The 15,837-nt window shown below is 48.3% G+C and overlaps 1 protein-coding gene across 4 annotated transcripts in view; it reads right to left on the minus strand.

The window, feature by feature from the left end:
• SFXN4 (sideroflexin 4) overlaps positions 1 to 11,972 on the minus strand; it is a 33,433-nt gene extending 21,461 nt beyond the window's left edge. For 2 of the 4 annotated variants that reach the window (XM_017849764.1, XM_017849763.1), the window contains exons 1-11: positions 11,785 to 11,972; positions 10,382 to 10,447; positions 8,507 to 8,581; positions 7,233 to 7,259; positions 7,075 to 7,129; positions 5,944 to 5,969; positions 4,197 to 4,250; positions 4,057 to 4,113; positions 3,854 to 3,919; positions 2,525 to 2,603; positions 899 to 1,014 (exon numbers count right to left, since the gene is read on the minus strand). In XM_017849764.1, coding sequence (XP_017705253.1) covers positions 899 to 1,014; positions 2,525 to 2,603; positions 3,854 to 3,919; positions 4,057 to 4,113; positions 4,197 to 4,250; positions 5,944 to 5,969; positions 7,075 to 7,129; positions 7,233 to 7,259; positions 8,507 to 8,581; positions 10,382 to 10,447; positions 11,785 to 11,895 — 732 coding nt within the window. In that variant the 5' untranslated portion in view covers positions 11,896 to 11,972. Of the gene's footprint in view, positions 1 to 898; positions 1,015 to 2,524; positions 2,604 to 3,853; positions 3,920 to 4,056; positions 4,114 to 4,196; positions 4,251 to 5,943; positions 5,970 to 7,074; positions 7,130 to 7,232; positions 7,260 to 8,506; positions 8,582 to 10,381; positions 10,448 to 11,647; positions 11,656 to 11,784 lie in introns of those variants that run through there. The other 2 variants (XM_017849768.1, XM_017849765.1) reach the window with 2 other exon arrangements.
• Between the last annotated feature and the right edge of the window lie 3,865 nt (positions 11,973 to 15,837).

The following is a 15,837-nucleotide window of genomic DNA, read 5'->3' on the forward strand; positions in this document are numbered from 1 at the left end:
AAAAAAAAAAAAAAAAAGAAAAAAAAAAAGGTTACCTTCCACAATGTGGGTGGGCCCCTCATCCAATCAGTTGGAGGCCTTACAGGCAAAAACTGAGGTTTCTCAAAGAAGAAATTCTGCCTCAAGACTGTAGCAGCAGCTGCTGTCCAAGTTTCCAGCCTCCAGGCCTGCTCTGCAGATTCCCACAGTTGTGCAAGCCAATTCCTTAGAACAAATCTCTTAATAGACATACACTGCCCAGGTGTGGAGGCGCACACCTGTAATCCCAGCACTTTGTGAGGCCAAAGTGGGAGGATCATTTAAACTCAGGAGTGAATGGGAGGGACAATGGAGACAGAGGTGCATGCTTTTCTTTTGAGAGATTTCAAAAAGGAATTGGGGGCCAGGCATGGTGGCTCACGCCTGTAATCCTAGCACTTTGGGAGGCTAAGGTGGGTGGATCACTCGAGGCCAGAAGTTCAAGACCAGCCTGGCCAACATGGTGAAACCCTGTCTCTACTAAAAATACAAAAATAAGCCAGGTGTGGTGGTGTGTGCCTGTGGTTCCAGCTACTTGAAAGGCTGAGGTGGGAGGATCGCTTGTGTTAGGGAAGCAGAGGTTGCAGTGAGCCAAGACTGCAGCACTGCACTCCAGGCTGGTGTGACAGAGCGAGACCCTGTCTCAGAAAGAAAGATTATGTACATATATCCCATTGGTCCTGTTTCTCCAGAGAACCCAGACTAATGCCCCATCTTTTACACATCAGGGGCCAAAATGAAAAATTTATCTCTCAGCACGCTAAGGAAAGATGGGTAAAGAAAGGTTGAAAGCAGACATGAATTTGTCACTGGCTTCCAAACAGAAAAGTCAAGTCTTTGCCCAAAAGGCAAGCAGCTCTAGCTCCATCATGTCTCTTACCTTTATCCCAGCAATTGGGGAATGGCCCAGGACGTTGCCTTCCTTGTCCATGACCGCAATCCCCTTAATGGATTCAATATTTCGGGACATGTAGACATTCATCCCATTGGCTTGCACTGTAGATGTAAAGAAGTAAAGAACACCCAACACGGGGGTGAGTCTTGTTCCAGCAAAGGAACATCTCTTTGGGTGTCTGCCCTCTGCAAGCCTCTTTCTCTGACAGCTGGCCTTTCTCGACCCTCAGGTGGACACCTGCCACAGGCTGGGCCAACCAGGTGCTCTCCTGGGGCTGTGGAAGTAGGCTCAGAGCTGCTGGCCACTCAGTCTTGGATCCTGACCACAGCCTGGGACCAGCTTCCAGCACCCCTGCTTCCTTACCGGATTCCAGGAGAAACCCTGGGATCCTGGAAACATATCCCTCATCTTTGCTTAAGTTGTAAGGTTTCCTTTGTTTTTTGAGACAGAGTTTCACTCTTATTGCCCAGACTGGAGTGCAATGGTGCGATCTCAGCTCACTGCAACCTCCGCCTCCTGGGTTCAAGCAATTCTTCTGCCTCAGCCTCCAGAGTAGCTGGGATTACAGGAACCTGCCACCAGGCCCGGCTAAGTTTTGTATTTTTAGTAGAGACGGGGTTTCATCATGTTGGTCAGGCTGGTCTCGAACTCCTGACCTCAAGTGATCCGCCCACAATGGTCTCCCAAAGTGTTGGGATTACAGATGTGAGCCACCATGCCCGGCCAAAGTTGTAAGGGTTCTATAACACCATTTCCTCAATTTCATCACTGACATCAGTCTGCCAACTCTTCAAACTGCTATGATTCCCGAACCCAAATTTGGAGCATGACATAGTAATCTTGCAGGCTGGCAGAGTCAAAATATTCAGCTAATATCTGTCACCCCACTGGGTTGGAATCCCTATACTAACCATTTGCTTGCTGTGTAACTCTAGGCAAGTTACTTAACCTCCCTGTGCCTCAGTCTCCTCATCTGTAAATAGGAATAATAATATTTCCTATCCATAAGTTGTTGTCGGGATTAAGTAAAATAATGTATGTAGAACGTTTATATAGATAATCTTTAAAATGTAGGGCCGGGTGTGGTGGCTCATGCCTGTAACCCCAGCATTTTGGGAAGCTGAGGCAGGCGAATCACTTGAGGCTGGAAGTTCAAGACCAGCTTGGCCAACATGGTGAAAGCCTGTCTCTACTAAAAATACAAAAAACCAATTAGCTGGGCATGGTGGCGCATGCCGGTAATCCCAGCTACTCGGGAGACTGAGGTAGGAGAATTGTCTAAACCCAGGAGGTGGAGGTTGTAGTGAGCCGAGGTCATGCCACTGCACTCCAGCCTGGGTGACAGAGCGAGACTCCATCTCAAGAAAATACTGTAATTTGCGTTTCCAGTCTTGTGTTCATTCTTTGGCCATTAATGTGGGTATTTACAGAAAATGTCACCTCTCAGAGCAAAGACCTAATTTGGGCTTGGGGGCCTGCAGGGCCGCAAAGGCCACCTGTCATCAGTCACAATGTGCCAAGGGAGCCAGGAGCCTCTGGAGATGAAGGAAGGCTCACAGACCACAAAGACAGCCCCCGCCCAGACTGCAGGCTCCAGCCCTTCCTGCTCACCGAGGAAGACCACAGGTAAGAGTCTTTTAATCCAAGGGTTAGTCAGGCCATACTTCATCTGGATAAAGTGAGGCACTACCTAGAAAAGAAGAGAGAAAAATCATTATTTCATGGGACTGAAAAATCAGCAGAACCTACTCACTAGCAGAGAGGCCACCCTGACCTAATTCCTGTTACAGGTCAGACCGCTGCCAGTGCCCTTCATGTATTTTTCAAATTCCTGCAACATGGAGGTCCTCTCCCTGTTCATCTAAGGAGTCAACAGGGGCTTAGAGAGAGGTATGAAAGTTGTCGAGAGCTGGCCGGGCGCGGTGGCTCACGCCTGTAATCCCAGCACTTTGGGAGTCCGAGGCGGGCAGATCACAAGGGCAGGAGATCGAGACCCTCCTGGCTAACACGGTGAAACCCCGTCTCTACTAAAAATACAAAAAATTAGCTGGGCGTGGTGGCGGGCCCCTGTAGTCCTAGCTACTCGGGAGGCTGAGGCAGGAGAATGGAGTGAAGCTGGGGGGTGAAGCTTGCAGCGAGCCGAGATAGCGCCACTGTACTCCAGCCTGGGTGACAAGCAAGATTCCATCTCAAAAAAAAAAAAAAAAAAAAAAAAAAGAAAGTTGTCGAGAGTCACAGAGCCATTAAAGGTTTGAGCCAGGATGAAGGCCCAGGCTTGTCTGATGCCAACATCTCCATCTTTCACCAGTACAGTGTCCTGACATCCAAAGCAACACACAAATTATATAACACAGTTTATATAACATATTTATAACACACAATTTATATAACAATTTTTAAAAAGATAACAGTACTGGCCAGGCGTGGTGGCTCACGCCTGTAATCTCAGCACTTTGGGAGGTCGAGGTGGGCAGGTCACCTGAGGTCAGGAGTTTGAGACCAACCTGGCCAACATGGTGAAATCCCTTCTCTACTAAAAAATACAAAAAGTTAGCTGGGTGTGGTGGCGTGTGCCTGTAATCCCAGCTACTTGGAAGGCTGAGGCAGGAGAATCACTTGAACCCAGGAAGCAGAGGTTGCAGTGAGTCGAGATCATGCCATTGCACTCCAGCCTGGGCAACAGAACGAGACTGTCTCAAAAAAAAAAAAAAAGAAAATAGAAAATAGAAAAAAATAAAAAGATACCAGTATCATGTATATGCCTAGAAACTTAGACTATTAACATGATTATTTTGGGATAATAGGATTACAGGCAACTTTTATTTCCTATTCATACTTTCCAAATTGTTTAAATTGGAACATACATTTGTAACTAGAATAAATAAAGCTTCTTGGATTCTGAGGAATAAAGAAGATTTGACAGATTCTAAAAATACCTACTCCTAAGAAGGTTGAAGAAGCAACAGCTCCCGCCATTAGTAATGATCTTTCTACTGGTTTACAAGTCTAAAGAGAAACAAAAGTACTTATTTGGCAAATATCACAGTTTTATCCAGCAAGGATAATTTTAAAACGAATACATACAACAAATTCCAAAAGAAGTAACGCAAAACCCCACACCCTCTGCGTCTTATAATACTCACATAACTTCTGTTTCCATTGATGCTGTTGAACGCTGTCATGTAGGTATAGAGGCAAACCTGCCGAGAGAGAGGCAAATGGATCGCGGTTTGGTTTCAAGCATCACAGAATTTAGTAATCGTGAAACAGGAAGAATGGCTACCTGAGGTAAAATCACGGACTTGATCCCTTTTGGTGGCATCATTGACAAAAATACCTTTTAAGAAGAAAGTGGAACAGAGTTACAAGTGTTTCTGTGGAGGGAGAACTTGCAGTAGCAAAGAACTTCCCAGGGAAGACAGAGAATTGAGCCCCCCGGTAGCTGGGGCAGGAGAAGCTGGTGGTGGGTACAGGGGCTGCCGGTTGGTAGACAAGGTTGAGTGAGAGCACCTGCCAAGCACCAAACTAGTGGCTCTAAGGACATCCAGGAGCACACAGCAGGCCATCTCGAGGGCCTTAGTCCAGCAGGATGGCTAAGATGTACACATTTGTTAGCTGGGCGTGGTGGCTCACTCTTGTAATCCCAGCACTTTGGGAGGCTGAGGTGGGAGGATCACTTGAGGCCAGGAGTTCTTGACCAGCCTGGCCAACATGGTGCAACCCTGTCTCTACAAAAAACACAGAAATTAGCCGAGTGTGGTGGTGCGCACCTGTAATCCCAGCTACTCAGGAGGCCAAGGCAGGAGAATCACTTAAATGTGGAAGGTGGAGGTTGCAATGAGCCAAGATCGTGCCACTGCACTCCAGCCTGGGAGACAGAGCAAGACTCCGTCTCAAAAAAAAAAAAAAGAAAAAAAAGAAGAAGTAGTACATATTTGCTAGGAGAAGCAGACAGGAGCCAGCCTGTGGTGTGGACAAGTACCTCCTAGGCTGGGAGTGGTGGCTCAAGCCTATAATCCCAGCTCTCTGGTAGGCCAAACTAGGAGGATCCCTTGAGCCCAGGAGTTCAAGACCAGCCTGAGCAATGTAGCAAGACTCTGTTTCTGGTAAAAATTTAAAAATTAGCCCCATGGTGGCGAGTACCTGTAGTCCCACCTACTCAGAAGGCTGAAGTAGGGGTATCGATTGAGCCTAGGAGTTTGAAGTTACAGTGAGCTACGATTGCGTCACTGCACTCCAGCCTAGGCAACAGAGCAAAACTGTATTTTACAAAACAAAAAACGGTCCAGGCATGGTGGCTCATGCCTGTAATCCCAGCACTTTGGGAAGCCAAGGTGGGTGGATCACCTGAGGTCAGGAGTTCGAGACCAGCCAGGCCAACATGGCGAAACCCCGTCTCTACTAAAAATAAAAATACTAGCTGGGCGTGGTGGCGGGCACCTGTAATCCCAGCCACTCAGGAGGCTGAGATAGGAGAATTGCTTCAACACGGGAGGCAAAGGCTGCAGCAAGCTGAGATTGTGCCACTGCACTCCAGCCTGGGTGACAGAGCGAGACTCTGTCTCAAAAAACAAACAAAAAAACACAACAAAAAGCACCTTCAGAGGACTAAGGTGGGAAAGCCCCACGGGGACAATGCCAGGCCCCACGGGGACAATGCCAGGTCCCAGGTGAGGGGCTGTGTTAGAGGAGGACTTGGTGGCGAGGGGTTCGTGCAGGGAGTGCATCCTAACTCACTGGCTGCTTCTCCAGTGCTCTGCACATACTTAGTGTTCAGCAAAGGGATGACCTTGCCAAGCTGTGGCCTTCCAGAGGCCCGGATGCCTGACTGGGAGGGTGTGGGGAGGGGGAAGGAGTGGAGACGAGGACATGTGAATGGCAGCCATGGGTTATCAGTGGGGGTCCACAACCATCTATCAGGCAGTCATGGGACAGGCGTCTGGAGCTGGAGGGACACAGCCGAGGTTAGGAGGAGAGTGGCCATCTTCCCAAGCCCCTAGTCTCCTAATGGCGAGTGTCTGCTTGCTCACCGTGGGTGCCATGAAAGGCAGGAACGCTGGAAGGAAGAGAAGAGAGGAGGTGTTGGTGACCACAGTTGCCCAGGCAGAGGGGGCCAGAAGGGGACCACCCACCTGAGCACCTCTTCCCCAGCTTCCAGAAGGCACAGACCTCAAAGGACTTTTTCCACTCATTCTTTTTTTTTCTAATAAAATGATGAGTCAAGGTCTCAGCACTTTGGTAGGCTGAGGCTGGAGGATGGGTTGAGACCAGGAGTTTGAGACCAGCCTCCATTTGTAGAGGTGGTGAGAACCCCATCTCCACAAAACATTTAAAGAAGGTCATGGCAGGATGACCCTGTTGTCCCAGAGACTCCGGAGGCTGAGGAGACGAGGATCAGCTGAGCCTGGGAGTTGGAGGCTGCTTTGAGCTATTATGGTGCTACTGTACTCCAGTCTGGGTAACAGAGTGAGACCCTGTCTCTAAAAATGATAATAATAATAATAATAAAGTATGTACATAAAATTACTATAACATGGCCAGGCACAGGGGCCCACGCCTGTAATTCCAGCACTTTGGGAGGCCAAGATGGGCGGATCACAAAGTCAGGAGTTTGAGACCAGCCTGACCAACGTAGTGAAACCCTGTCTCTACTAAAAATACAAATACAAGCTGGGGATGGTGGCGGGCACCTGTAATCCTAGCTACTCGGGAGGCTGAGGTTATAGTGAGCTCAGACTGTGCCACTGCACTCCAGCCGGGGTGACAGAGCGAGACTCTGTTTCAAAACAAAAAAAAAAAGAAATCCTGCTGGGGAAAATAATTGAAGCAAAGCAGGCAGAGTTTTCTTTTTCTTTTTTTGAGATGGAGTTTCACTCTTGTTGCCCAGGCTGGAGTGCAATGGCTCAATCTCAGCTCACTGCAACCTCCGGCTCCCAGGTTCAAGCAATTCTCCTGCCTCAGCCTCCCGAGTAGCTGGGACTATAGGCATGTGCCACCACAATGCCCGGCTAATTTTTTACATTTTTAGTAGAGACGGGATTTCACCATGTTGGCCAGGCTGGTCTCGAACTCCTGACCCCAAGTGATCCGGCAGGCAGAGTTTTCTAAGTGTTAGAAACTACATCTTCCCAATCCACTTCTGAAAATTAGAGCCAACTCACCTGCAGGTCGAAAAAACTTGGGGATCAGGTTGCTGCTGTCAGGATGCACTGTGGCCTTCAAGAGGAGAGATGCAAGGTTAGATGCAAGAGGAGAGATGCAAAGATGTCTGGTTTTGTTATTTTAGGACACTAAAAATTAGGAAGGGACTGAAACTTACAAGACTCTGCTTCCAAGCTTCTTGTATCTTAAAGGAGAAAAAAAAATAGCTTTGTTTCATTTTAAATATTTTTTAAGAGACAAGGTCTTGCTCTGTCACCCAGCCTGGAGTGCAGTGACACAATCCTCACTCACTGCAGAGCAGCCTCGAACTACTGGGTTCAAGCGATCCTCCCACCTCACCCTCCTGAGTAGCTGAAACTGCAGGCTCAGGCCACCATTCCCAGCTAGTTGTTTAATTTTCAGTAGAGATGGGGTCTCACTATACTGCCCAGGCTGGTCTCGCACTCTTGGCATCAAGTCATCCTCCCAAACCATTGGAATTACAGGGGTAAGCCATCACACCCAGCCTTAAAAAAAAAAAAAAAGGCTTTTAAAGGTGGCTCAGCACAAAAGAATCTCTTTGCCAGTCTCATTTCTGGGACCACCTTTGCTCTAACTTTCAGAAAGTGAAGACCAGAGCTGTTTTCTACCACAACAACAGAACAAATCAAAATAAATGGATCATATGAATCAACAAATGAACTAATGGCAAGCAGAGATGAGCCACACAGAGAAACTGACCAGAACATTAAAAAGTCCTGTCTCTACCCTTGGAGAAGACCAACACCTAACTTATCCCTCAGATGAGTCCCTGAATCCGGCTTGCCTCTGGCTCAGAGCAGAGCAGGCTGTGTGTTGATGACACACCGTGCCATAAGCCAAGTTACTTGCAACAGAGCCAAGCTGTCAGCCCAGGGTCCCCAACACATTCTTAGAAAAAGTAAGTTAAATATGTGAGCTCTCCATAGGCTGCCTTGAGGAACTGGTGTTTGTGAGCTCCAGAAAGGCCCACACACTGCGAGGTAGATAAGGAACCTCGACAGGCTCGTTTGAGCCTATCAGCAGGAACACTGCCTGCAGTGCAGAATGAATTCTGACGTCAGAGCCCTGTCTGAATTCTGGAGTTTGCCATGGGCCTCCAGGAATCAGCTGCAGGGGATCCCCACAAAAGTCCACGGCATAGGAGGAATCTTGCTGTCTGGTTTATGGGACAGAATTCTAACTACATTTAAAAAACTAACCCAGTTTTGCAAAGCGGGTCCTCTGGGCAGTATATAACAATGACAACGTTAACAGCCAATAGAACAGTGGCTCCCAAGGGAAGGAAAAAAGAAAGAAAAGAGATGGAGACAGAGATTAATGGCCAAATTCCACCTGACCATGCAGGCAGCACCATCTGAGGGCAACTACACCCAGCCTTCAACCAGCCAGACCTGAGCACATGAAACATACCCTTTCGTCCCCCGAGGCAGGGTTGGAAGCATCTTGGTTTGTGCACAGTAGTTGCCTCGAGTTTTCTATACTTTCCTAAAATTAGACATCAAGAAATCAAGTAATGATCTCAAATTGTTCAGGTTTATCCCCAGATGTAGGAATCAGCAGCTCACTCACCAGCATGCACTGGACTTCAACTGCGTGCCTGATTTCAAGCCACAAGGTGCCCTAGGCTCTCTAGGCCATTAGGATAGCCCTGAGTGCCATTCAGATTTACGCCTTCCTCTTCCTAGATGCTCCAGCAGCTGCCCGCAATCGTGCTGTCACCTCCTCCACTCTCTGATGTCAACTGTCTCACTGAATAGTTACCACCATCCCCTGGCTATGCATGTCAGAAACCTGGAAGTCTTTCTCCCTCACCCACTTCCACGTCTAATCAGTTCAGTCTTACCTCTTTTTCTTTCTTTCTTTTCTTATTTTTTTAAGAGACAGAGTCTCACTCTGTCTTTTTTTTTTTTTTTTTTTTCCTTTTGTGGAGAACGGGGTCTCGCTGTATTACCCAGGCAGGTCTCGAACTCCTGGGCTCAAGCTATCCTCCCGCCTCTGCCTCCCTGAGAGCTGGGATTACAGGCGTGAGCCACCGCGCCCGGCCCAGAGTCTCACTCTGTTGCCCAGGCTGGAGTGCAGTGGTGTGATCACAGCTCACTGCAGCCTCGAACTCCTGGGCTTAAGTGATCCTCTTGCCTCAGCCTCCCAATTAGTTGTGACTACAGGCACAACCCACTACACCTGGCTAACCTTACATTTTTATTTGTACAGATAGGGTCTCGTTGTATTGCCCAGGCTAGATTGCCCAGGCTAGTCTCAAATTCTCATTCTCGAGAGATCCTACCATCTCAGATTCCCAAAGTGCTGGGATTATAGAGACGAGCCAGCCTCCATTTCTTAATTTGAGAAAAAATAATTAAATACAAAAATTACAAAGAATGGCTACACACTATAATCCCCTCACCCAGAATTAACAATTGTAAACATCTGGTTATATTTGCTTCTGATTTTATTACATTTTCTTTTCTTTTTTTTTTTTTTAAAGACGGAATTTCACTGTTGTCACCCAGGATGTGACCAGTTTAGCCAGTCTGTCCTCCATCATGTGGAAGATTTGTTCCTCTCTGAATCACCAGCACCCAGCCTGGGCCTGATATTACCTGTTAAACAGATGTGCGCTTTTCTTTTTCTTCTTTTTTTTGGATGGGGTTTTGCTCTTGTCACCCAGGTTAGAGTGCAGTGGTGCGATCTCCGCTCACTGCAACCTCTGCCTCCTGGGTTCAAGTGATTCTCCTGCCTCAGCCTTCCAAATAGCTGGGATTACAGGCGCCTGCCACCACACCCAGCTAACGTTCGTATTTTGGTAGAGATGGGGTTTCACCATGTTGGTCAGGTTAGTCTCGAACTCCTGACCTCAGGTGATCCACCTGCCTCGGCCTCCCAAAGTGCTGGGATTAAAGGCACGAGGCATGGCACATGGTCAGATGTACGCTTTTCTTTACCGCTTCCAATCTGACAAGCTCATTCAGAAGGAATAAACACAATAATATATGCAGATTGTTATTTCAACTGCTTTTAAAAGGGACATGTGGGCTGGGCCTGAGGTTGGGAATTTGAGACCAGCCTGACCAACACGAAGAAACCCCGTCTCTACTTGGGAGGCTGAGGCAGGAGAATCGCTTGAACTCGGGAGGCAGAGGTTCCTGTGAGCTGAGACGGTGCCATTGCACTCCACCCTGGGCAACAAGAGCAAAACTCTGTCTGAAAAAAAAAAAAAAAGGGATGTGCGGTCTTTAAGTTTCAAAATAAAATGTGAAATTCATTAGCTCTGAAGACAATACTTACAACTGAAATGAACACATTTGTAGGATCTAATAATTCTGTCCATTGAAGAAGTCGTTGAATAAAGGACTTATGAGGGAGAAAAGCAACAGAGAGGTTAATAGCAGCAGAAAAATAAAGACATAATATTAACAGTAGGTTTTTTTTGTTTTTTTGTTTTTTTGTTTTTGAGAACCTGCCAGGGTCTGTAATCTGCCTTTTACTGGCATCATCTCCTGGGATCCTTCCAACCTCTCCATTCTCCAGGTGAGGAAGCTGAGGCTTAGAGGAACTCATGAATGTACTCAAGGCAACACAGCCAGTAAATGATTCAGAACTGTGTGCCCTTAACCGCTCAGTATCAATTGCCCTTGAGGGTTAAAATCCCAGACTTTGGGGTTCAAATGGTCCTATGTTCATATCTCACATATGACCTCGAAGCAACGGCCTAGAAGATCTCAGAATCTGTGGCCTCACTGTCTGCTTGCTATAAGGCTTCACTCCAGTGACAAAGGATGGACGCCCCATTAAGGGCTCAATGGTGCAGCTGGGGTCACCCTGGGGAAAGGAGGTTTGCTCCAGCAAACCCCAAACTTTGTAGTGGTTCTGGCTTTAAGCCCTGGTTCTGCTGGAGCAACCGGAACTCACTGTCCCTTCTCAATTTCCCCATCTAAAAAAACAGGGCTGGACCCCACTTTAGGAGAGGCCTAAAAGAGAACCCCCTAAAGCCCTGCTCTCCGATTCGCCACACGCGGCTGAACCCAGATGTGCTGCGGGTATAACAAACGCCGGACTTGGAAGACTGCACCAAAAAAAGCGGGTAAGATATCTCAGGAATGTTTTTTACTGATTACATGTTGAAATGTTAGTATTTTGCACCTGCTGTGCTAAATGTACTGTATTGTTAAAAATTTCACCTTTTCTTTTTATCTTGTTTAACGTGGCTACTAGAAAATATTTAATTGCCTGTAAGGCTCACATTGTATTTCTATTGGACGGTGCTGCCCTAGACACCGCAGGGAGGTGAGTCCTGCTTATTTCCTGTCCACGGGTGGCTTCCCAAAGCCTCGGGGGTCTCACTGAGAGTGGCTGGGCTTACCAAGGTGGGAGGGCCTGTTTCTCCCCAATCTGTTGCTCAGCCACAGCTCAGGGAGTAGGGAGCAGCCACCTGCGCCGACTGGGCCCCTCCGAGAGGGCGATCTGGAGAGTGACGTTGTGGTCGTGGGCAGCTTGGGTTTCCCCTGCGTCCCCTCCCGCGCCCTAAAGGGTGAAGGCCGGTGGTGCGCGTACCGGCACAACTCCGGGACGAGGAAACGGAGACAGGGGGCGCCCCAGTGGCCTGGCCAAGGTCACCCGGGCCAGCCCGACACCACGCGGCCCGGCCCGCCCCCTCCCCGCCCCCAGCCGCGCGGGGCCCGGGGCCGTACTTGGCGCACGGTGATCCAGAAGCGCACGTTGGGCTCAATGAAGGCGGGGACGGCGTCGCTGCTTCCTAGGAGCAGCCCGTGTTGCGTTTCCTCCTCTTGTTCTAGGGACATCTTGCGCTGGCTAGAGTGGCCGCCGCCGCCAGGCCGCGCGCGGAGGAGGAGCCAGGCGGCGAGCCCCGCCCCGGGCCGCGCGCACCCGCAGTTCCCGCCCCAGGCCCGCGCGCCAGACTTCCCGTGTCACCGCGCCTCGGGACCCTTGCGCGCCCACTGTTCCGGCGAGCCCAGCTCTCCCACAGGCCATGTCCTCCCAACCCTGCTTGCCCTGCTCCGCACCTTTGGGGAGCTGGGCCGTCTCCAGGCCCCAAGGGGTCAATATCGGAACCCCGTATCACAGCACTTAATGCGAAGATCCCCAAAGGTTGTGAGTGAGGCCCTCCGCAACCTCACCTGCCGCGCCCTACCCGTGGTTATTACCCTCGAAAATCCCTCCGATTGCCCACGAATTCCAGGGTGCATGGTGTTGCGCAGTCAGGCCGGCGGCATCATGGGCTCAGCCCAGTGAAAATGTCAAATGCGGTGCCCTTATTCAAGTTACTGAGAATTTCAAGAGAGTAACACCAGCGCATCAAACCCAGTATAGGGCCCTGGGCACAGTGCACTATCCCTCAGCCCGACAGGTTTTTTTGTTTGTTTGTTTTTTTCCCCTAGGGTTGGGGCAAATCCGTTCCTTTTGTTGACTACCAAATAGGGACCATTTGTAAAGAAAAACACGCCTTCCTTCCCTCCTCCCACCTGCCCTTCCCTAGAACAGGAGTGGGTGGGGGCTGTGTGTGCGCACTTAAATTCATGGAAGCCGCCGGGCGCGGTGGCTCAAGCCTGTAATCCCAGCACTTTGGGAGGCTGAGACGGGCGGATCACGAGGTCAGGAGATCGAGACCATCCTGGCCAACACGGTGAAACCCCGTCTCTACTAAGAATACAAAAAAAAACTAGCCGGGCGAGGTGGCGGCGCCTGTAGTCCCAGCTACTCGGGAGGCTGAGGCAGGAGAATGGCGTGAACCCGGGAGGCAGAGCTTGCAGTGAGCTGAGATCTGGCCACTGCACTCCAGCCTGGGCGACAGAGCGAGACTCCGTCTCAAAAAAAAAAAAAAAAAAAAAAAAAAAAAAAAAAAAAAATTCATGGAAGCCACAAGTGTGCTTAGGTCATTCAGGGGGCCTCCGGAGTCCTGGACTGGGGGACCCAGCACACCACCTAGGTGTGTGACCCTCGCCAAGTCAGTATCTCAAAGTCTATTTTCTCATCCGCAAAATGATGATAACAATTGTACCTATCTCAGGGTTTTGTTTCGGATCAAAGGAAATAAAATATCCCTAACACAGCACTGAGCTCTCAGAAGTGCTCAGTATTGGCCATTAACCTCCAGCGGGCCAATTCCTTCCCTTGCCCTGCCCCTCCAGGAACAGGAAATCGGCTCATGGCATCCTTCAGGCCTGTGTGACTCTGCTTCTATATTTGCTCAGTTTGCCTAGCTCACTTTTCTTAACCTCCAAGGGTTTATCTCCTCTTCCAGGAAGCCTTCCCTGACCCTCCCAGTTGAGTAAGGTGTCCCCTCCACTTCTACCCTTATGCGGCAGAAATCCATCTAAGCACCGGTGCAGTAGTAGCGTGCTGTTCTATTCTGTTGTCTGTACCCTCCAGGATGTCACAAAGCCGGCCCACTGGCCTGCTTCCCCACTTTGGACCACTATGTCCAGTCTTTAACAAAGGAGCCAGAGTGATTATCTTACAAGTTGGTATCACTCTTCTTTTCAAATCCTTCCTGACATTCCCCACCCCAGAACAGAACCTCAAGTCCTTGGCTTGGCCAAAAGGCACTCTGGGACCCCCACCACCGCCCTAGTCACTGGCATACTAGTAAATCTGCATCCCCTCTGAGTCCACTCTTGCCTTAGGGCCTTTGTGTTTTCCCTGCCCTCTACCTAGAAGCCTCTTATCCCAGTAACACTCTCACTTTCTATGCGTTTTCTCTCCCTCCAGGCTCATCAAAACCCCGAGATAGGTACAATTATTGTCCCCATTTTACGGATCAGAAAATGGACCCAGAGAGACAGGCTTTCCCTTAAGGCCTTCCTTAACAACCCCATCTAGAACACCTACAACTCCACTTCACCAGAGCTTCACTTCACATTATTTTCCTTCCAATCACTCTACTTTTTTTTTTTTTTTTTTTTTTTTTGAGACGGAGTCTTGCTCTGCCACCCAGGCTGGAGTGCAGTGGCCGGATCTCAGCTCACTGCAAGCTCCGCCTCCTGGGTTTACGCCATTCTCCTGCCTCAGCCTCCCGAGTAGCTGGGACTACAGGCGCCCGCCACCTCGCCCGGCTAGTTTTTTGTATTTTAGTAGAGACGGGGTTTCACCATATTAGCCAGGATGGTCTCGATCTCCTGACCTCGTGATCCGCCCGTCTCGGCCTCCCAAAGTGCTGGGATTACAGGCTTGAGCCACCGCGCCCGGCCACCAATCACTCTACTTTTACTACATGTATTGTGTTTCCCCTGTAGAACGTAAGAGCTTAAAAGCAGGGGTTTGTCCTTTGTTCCCTCATGTGCCTTGAAAACAGCACCTGGTGCAGGGTAGGCACTCAAGGATTTACTGAAACAATGAGTAAATGTTTCCCTATCTGTCTTGCCCCTAAACCGAGTTCCTTGAGTGTGGAACCAGCATCTTATTCTCTTTGTGGCCCCTGAGGTAAATGCTCACTAAATATTTGTTGAAGTAATCTGAGAAGGAAAGGAGAGCCCAGAATAAGCTGACCCAACAGTTAATGGTAGTAAAATGCAAATATTTTAAAATATGTTTATTTTATGTTTTACAATGAGTACTTCAGCAAAGAAAATAATTGTAATTTCAAAATGCAATCCCTGGAGTCAATAAATATCCTTTATAATCAATTACACTAATCAATATCTAGAAATATACATAGACAAAGTTAGCTAGTGAATAAAATAAGTAAAATGACTACATAAACTATCAATTTCAGGGATGAGGGATCATGCATGATCAGTTAAGTCACTCTGCCACTTTTAAAATAATATGATTCACATTTGCTTCAATCACATAAACATTCATTGCAAGAGTTAGACGGCTAATTGAAAATGGTGATCTTTGTTAGCTTAAAATTCAGTTTAATACAAAGACATTCAAGATGAAAATTTCAGGACCCTTGATCAGATGCTTTCAATGCATGTTGCTCTACTTTGTTATAGGCAAGATTCAAGTAAGGCTAAGACAAGAGTGTTTCCACTGAAGACATGATCTAAGAATCGCTTTCTATATAGGCAAATTATGTTCTGTACAAGGATTCCTTGTACTAGCAACTACTATGTTTAAAAGGTCTTAGCCAGAATTACAAAACAAAACATTCAGAGTAATATTTATGAATACAAGCATAATTGGTTCCTTGCCTTCTACAAATAACTATCTTTAAAATGATAAAAGCAGGTTTCAACTGTGGTTCTTCTCTGGGGTGAGAAGGTGCAGATACACATGGGCGATCTACTGATTTACCTTCTGAAAGTACTCTTTGGAAGCAGCTGGATTTGGCTTGATCTGAAAATACAAAAGCTTAATTAGGTAACTGTGACTTTACCATAATAATATGGTAAATATGCCCAAAACTGAGTGGCAATCCCCAATTTTTAACCTAAAGTTCTTTAAACTTTTAAAGATTTCCTTTAAAACACAAAGATCAAAGTTTCATTAAGGCCTGCCTGTCTCAAGGCTAGGCGCAGTGGCTCACACCTATAATCCCAGCACTTTGGGAGGCTGAGGCAGGTGGATCACAAGGTCAGGAAATCGAGACCATCCTGGCTAACACAGTGAAACCCCGTCTCTAGTAAAATACAAAAAATGAGCCAGGTGTGGTGGCAGGCGCCTGTAGTCCCAGCTACTCAGGAGGCTGAGGCAGGAGAATGGCGTGTACAAAGGAGGCGGAGCTTGCAGCGAGCCGAGATCATGCCACTGCACTCCAGCCTGGGCGACAGAGCAAGACT

Source organism: Rhinopithecus bieti, unplaced genomic scaffold (assembly GCF_001698545.2).
Source record: "Rhinopithecus bieti isolate Rb0 unplaced genomic scaffold, ASM169854v2 scaffold_33066, whole genome shotgun sequence".
In the NCBI taxonomy this organism is placed as follows: domain Eukaryota; kingdom Metazoa; phylum Chordata; class Mammalia; order Primates; family Cercopithecidae; genus Rhinopithecus; species Rhinopithecus bieti.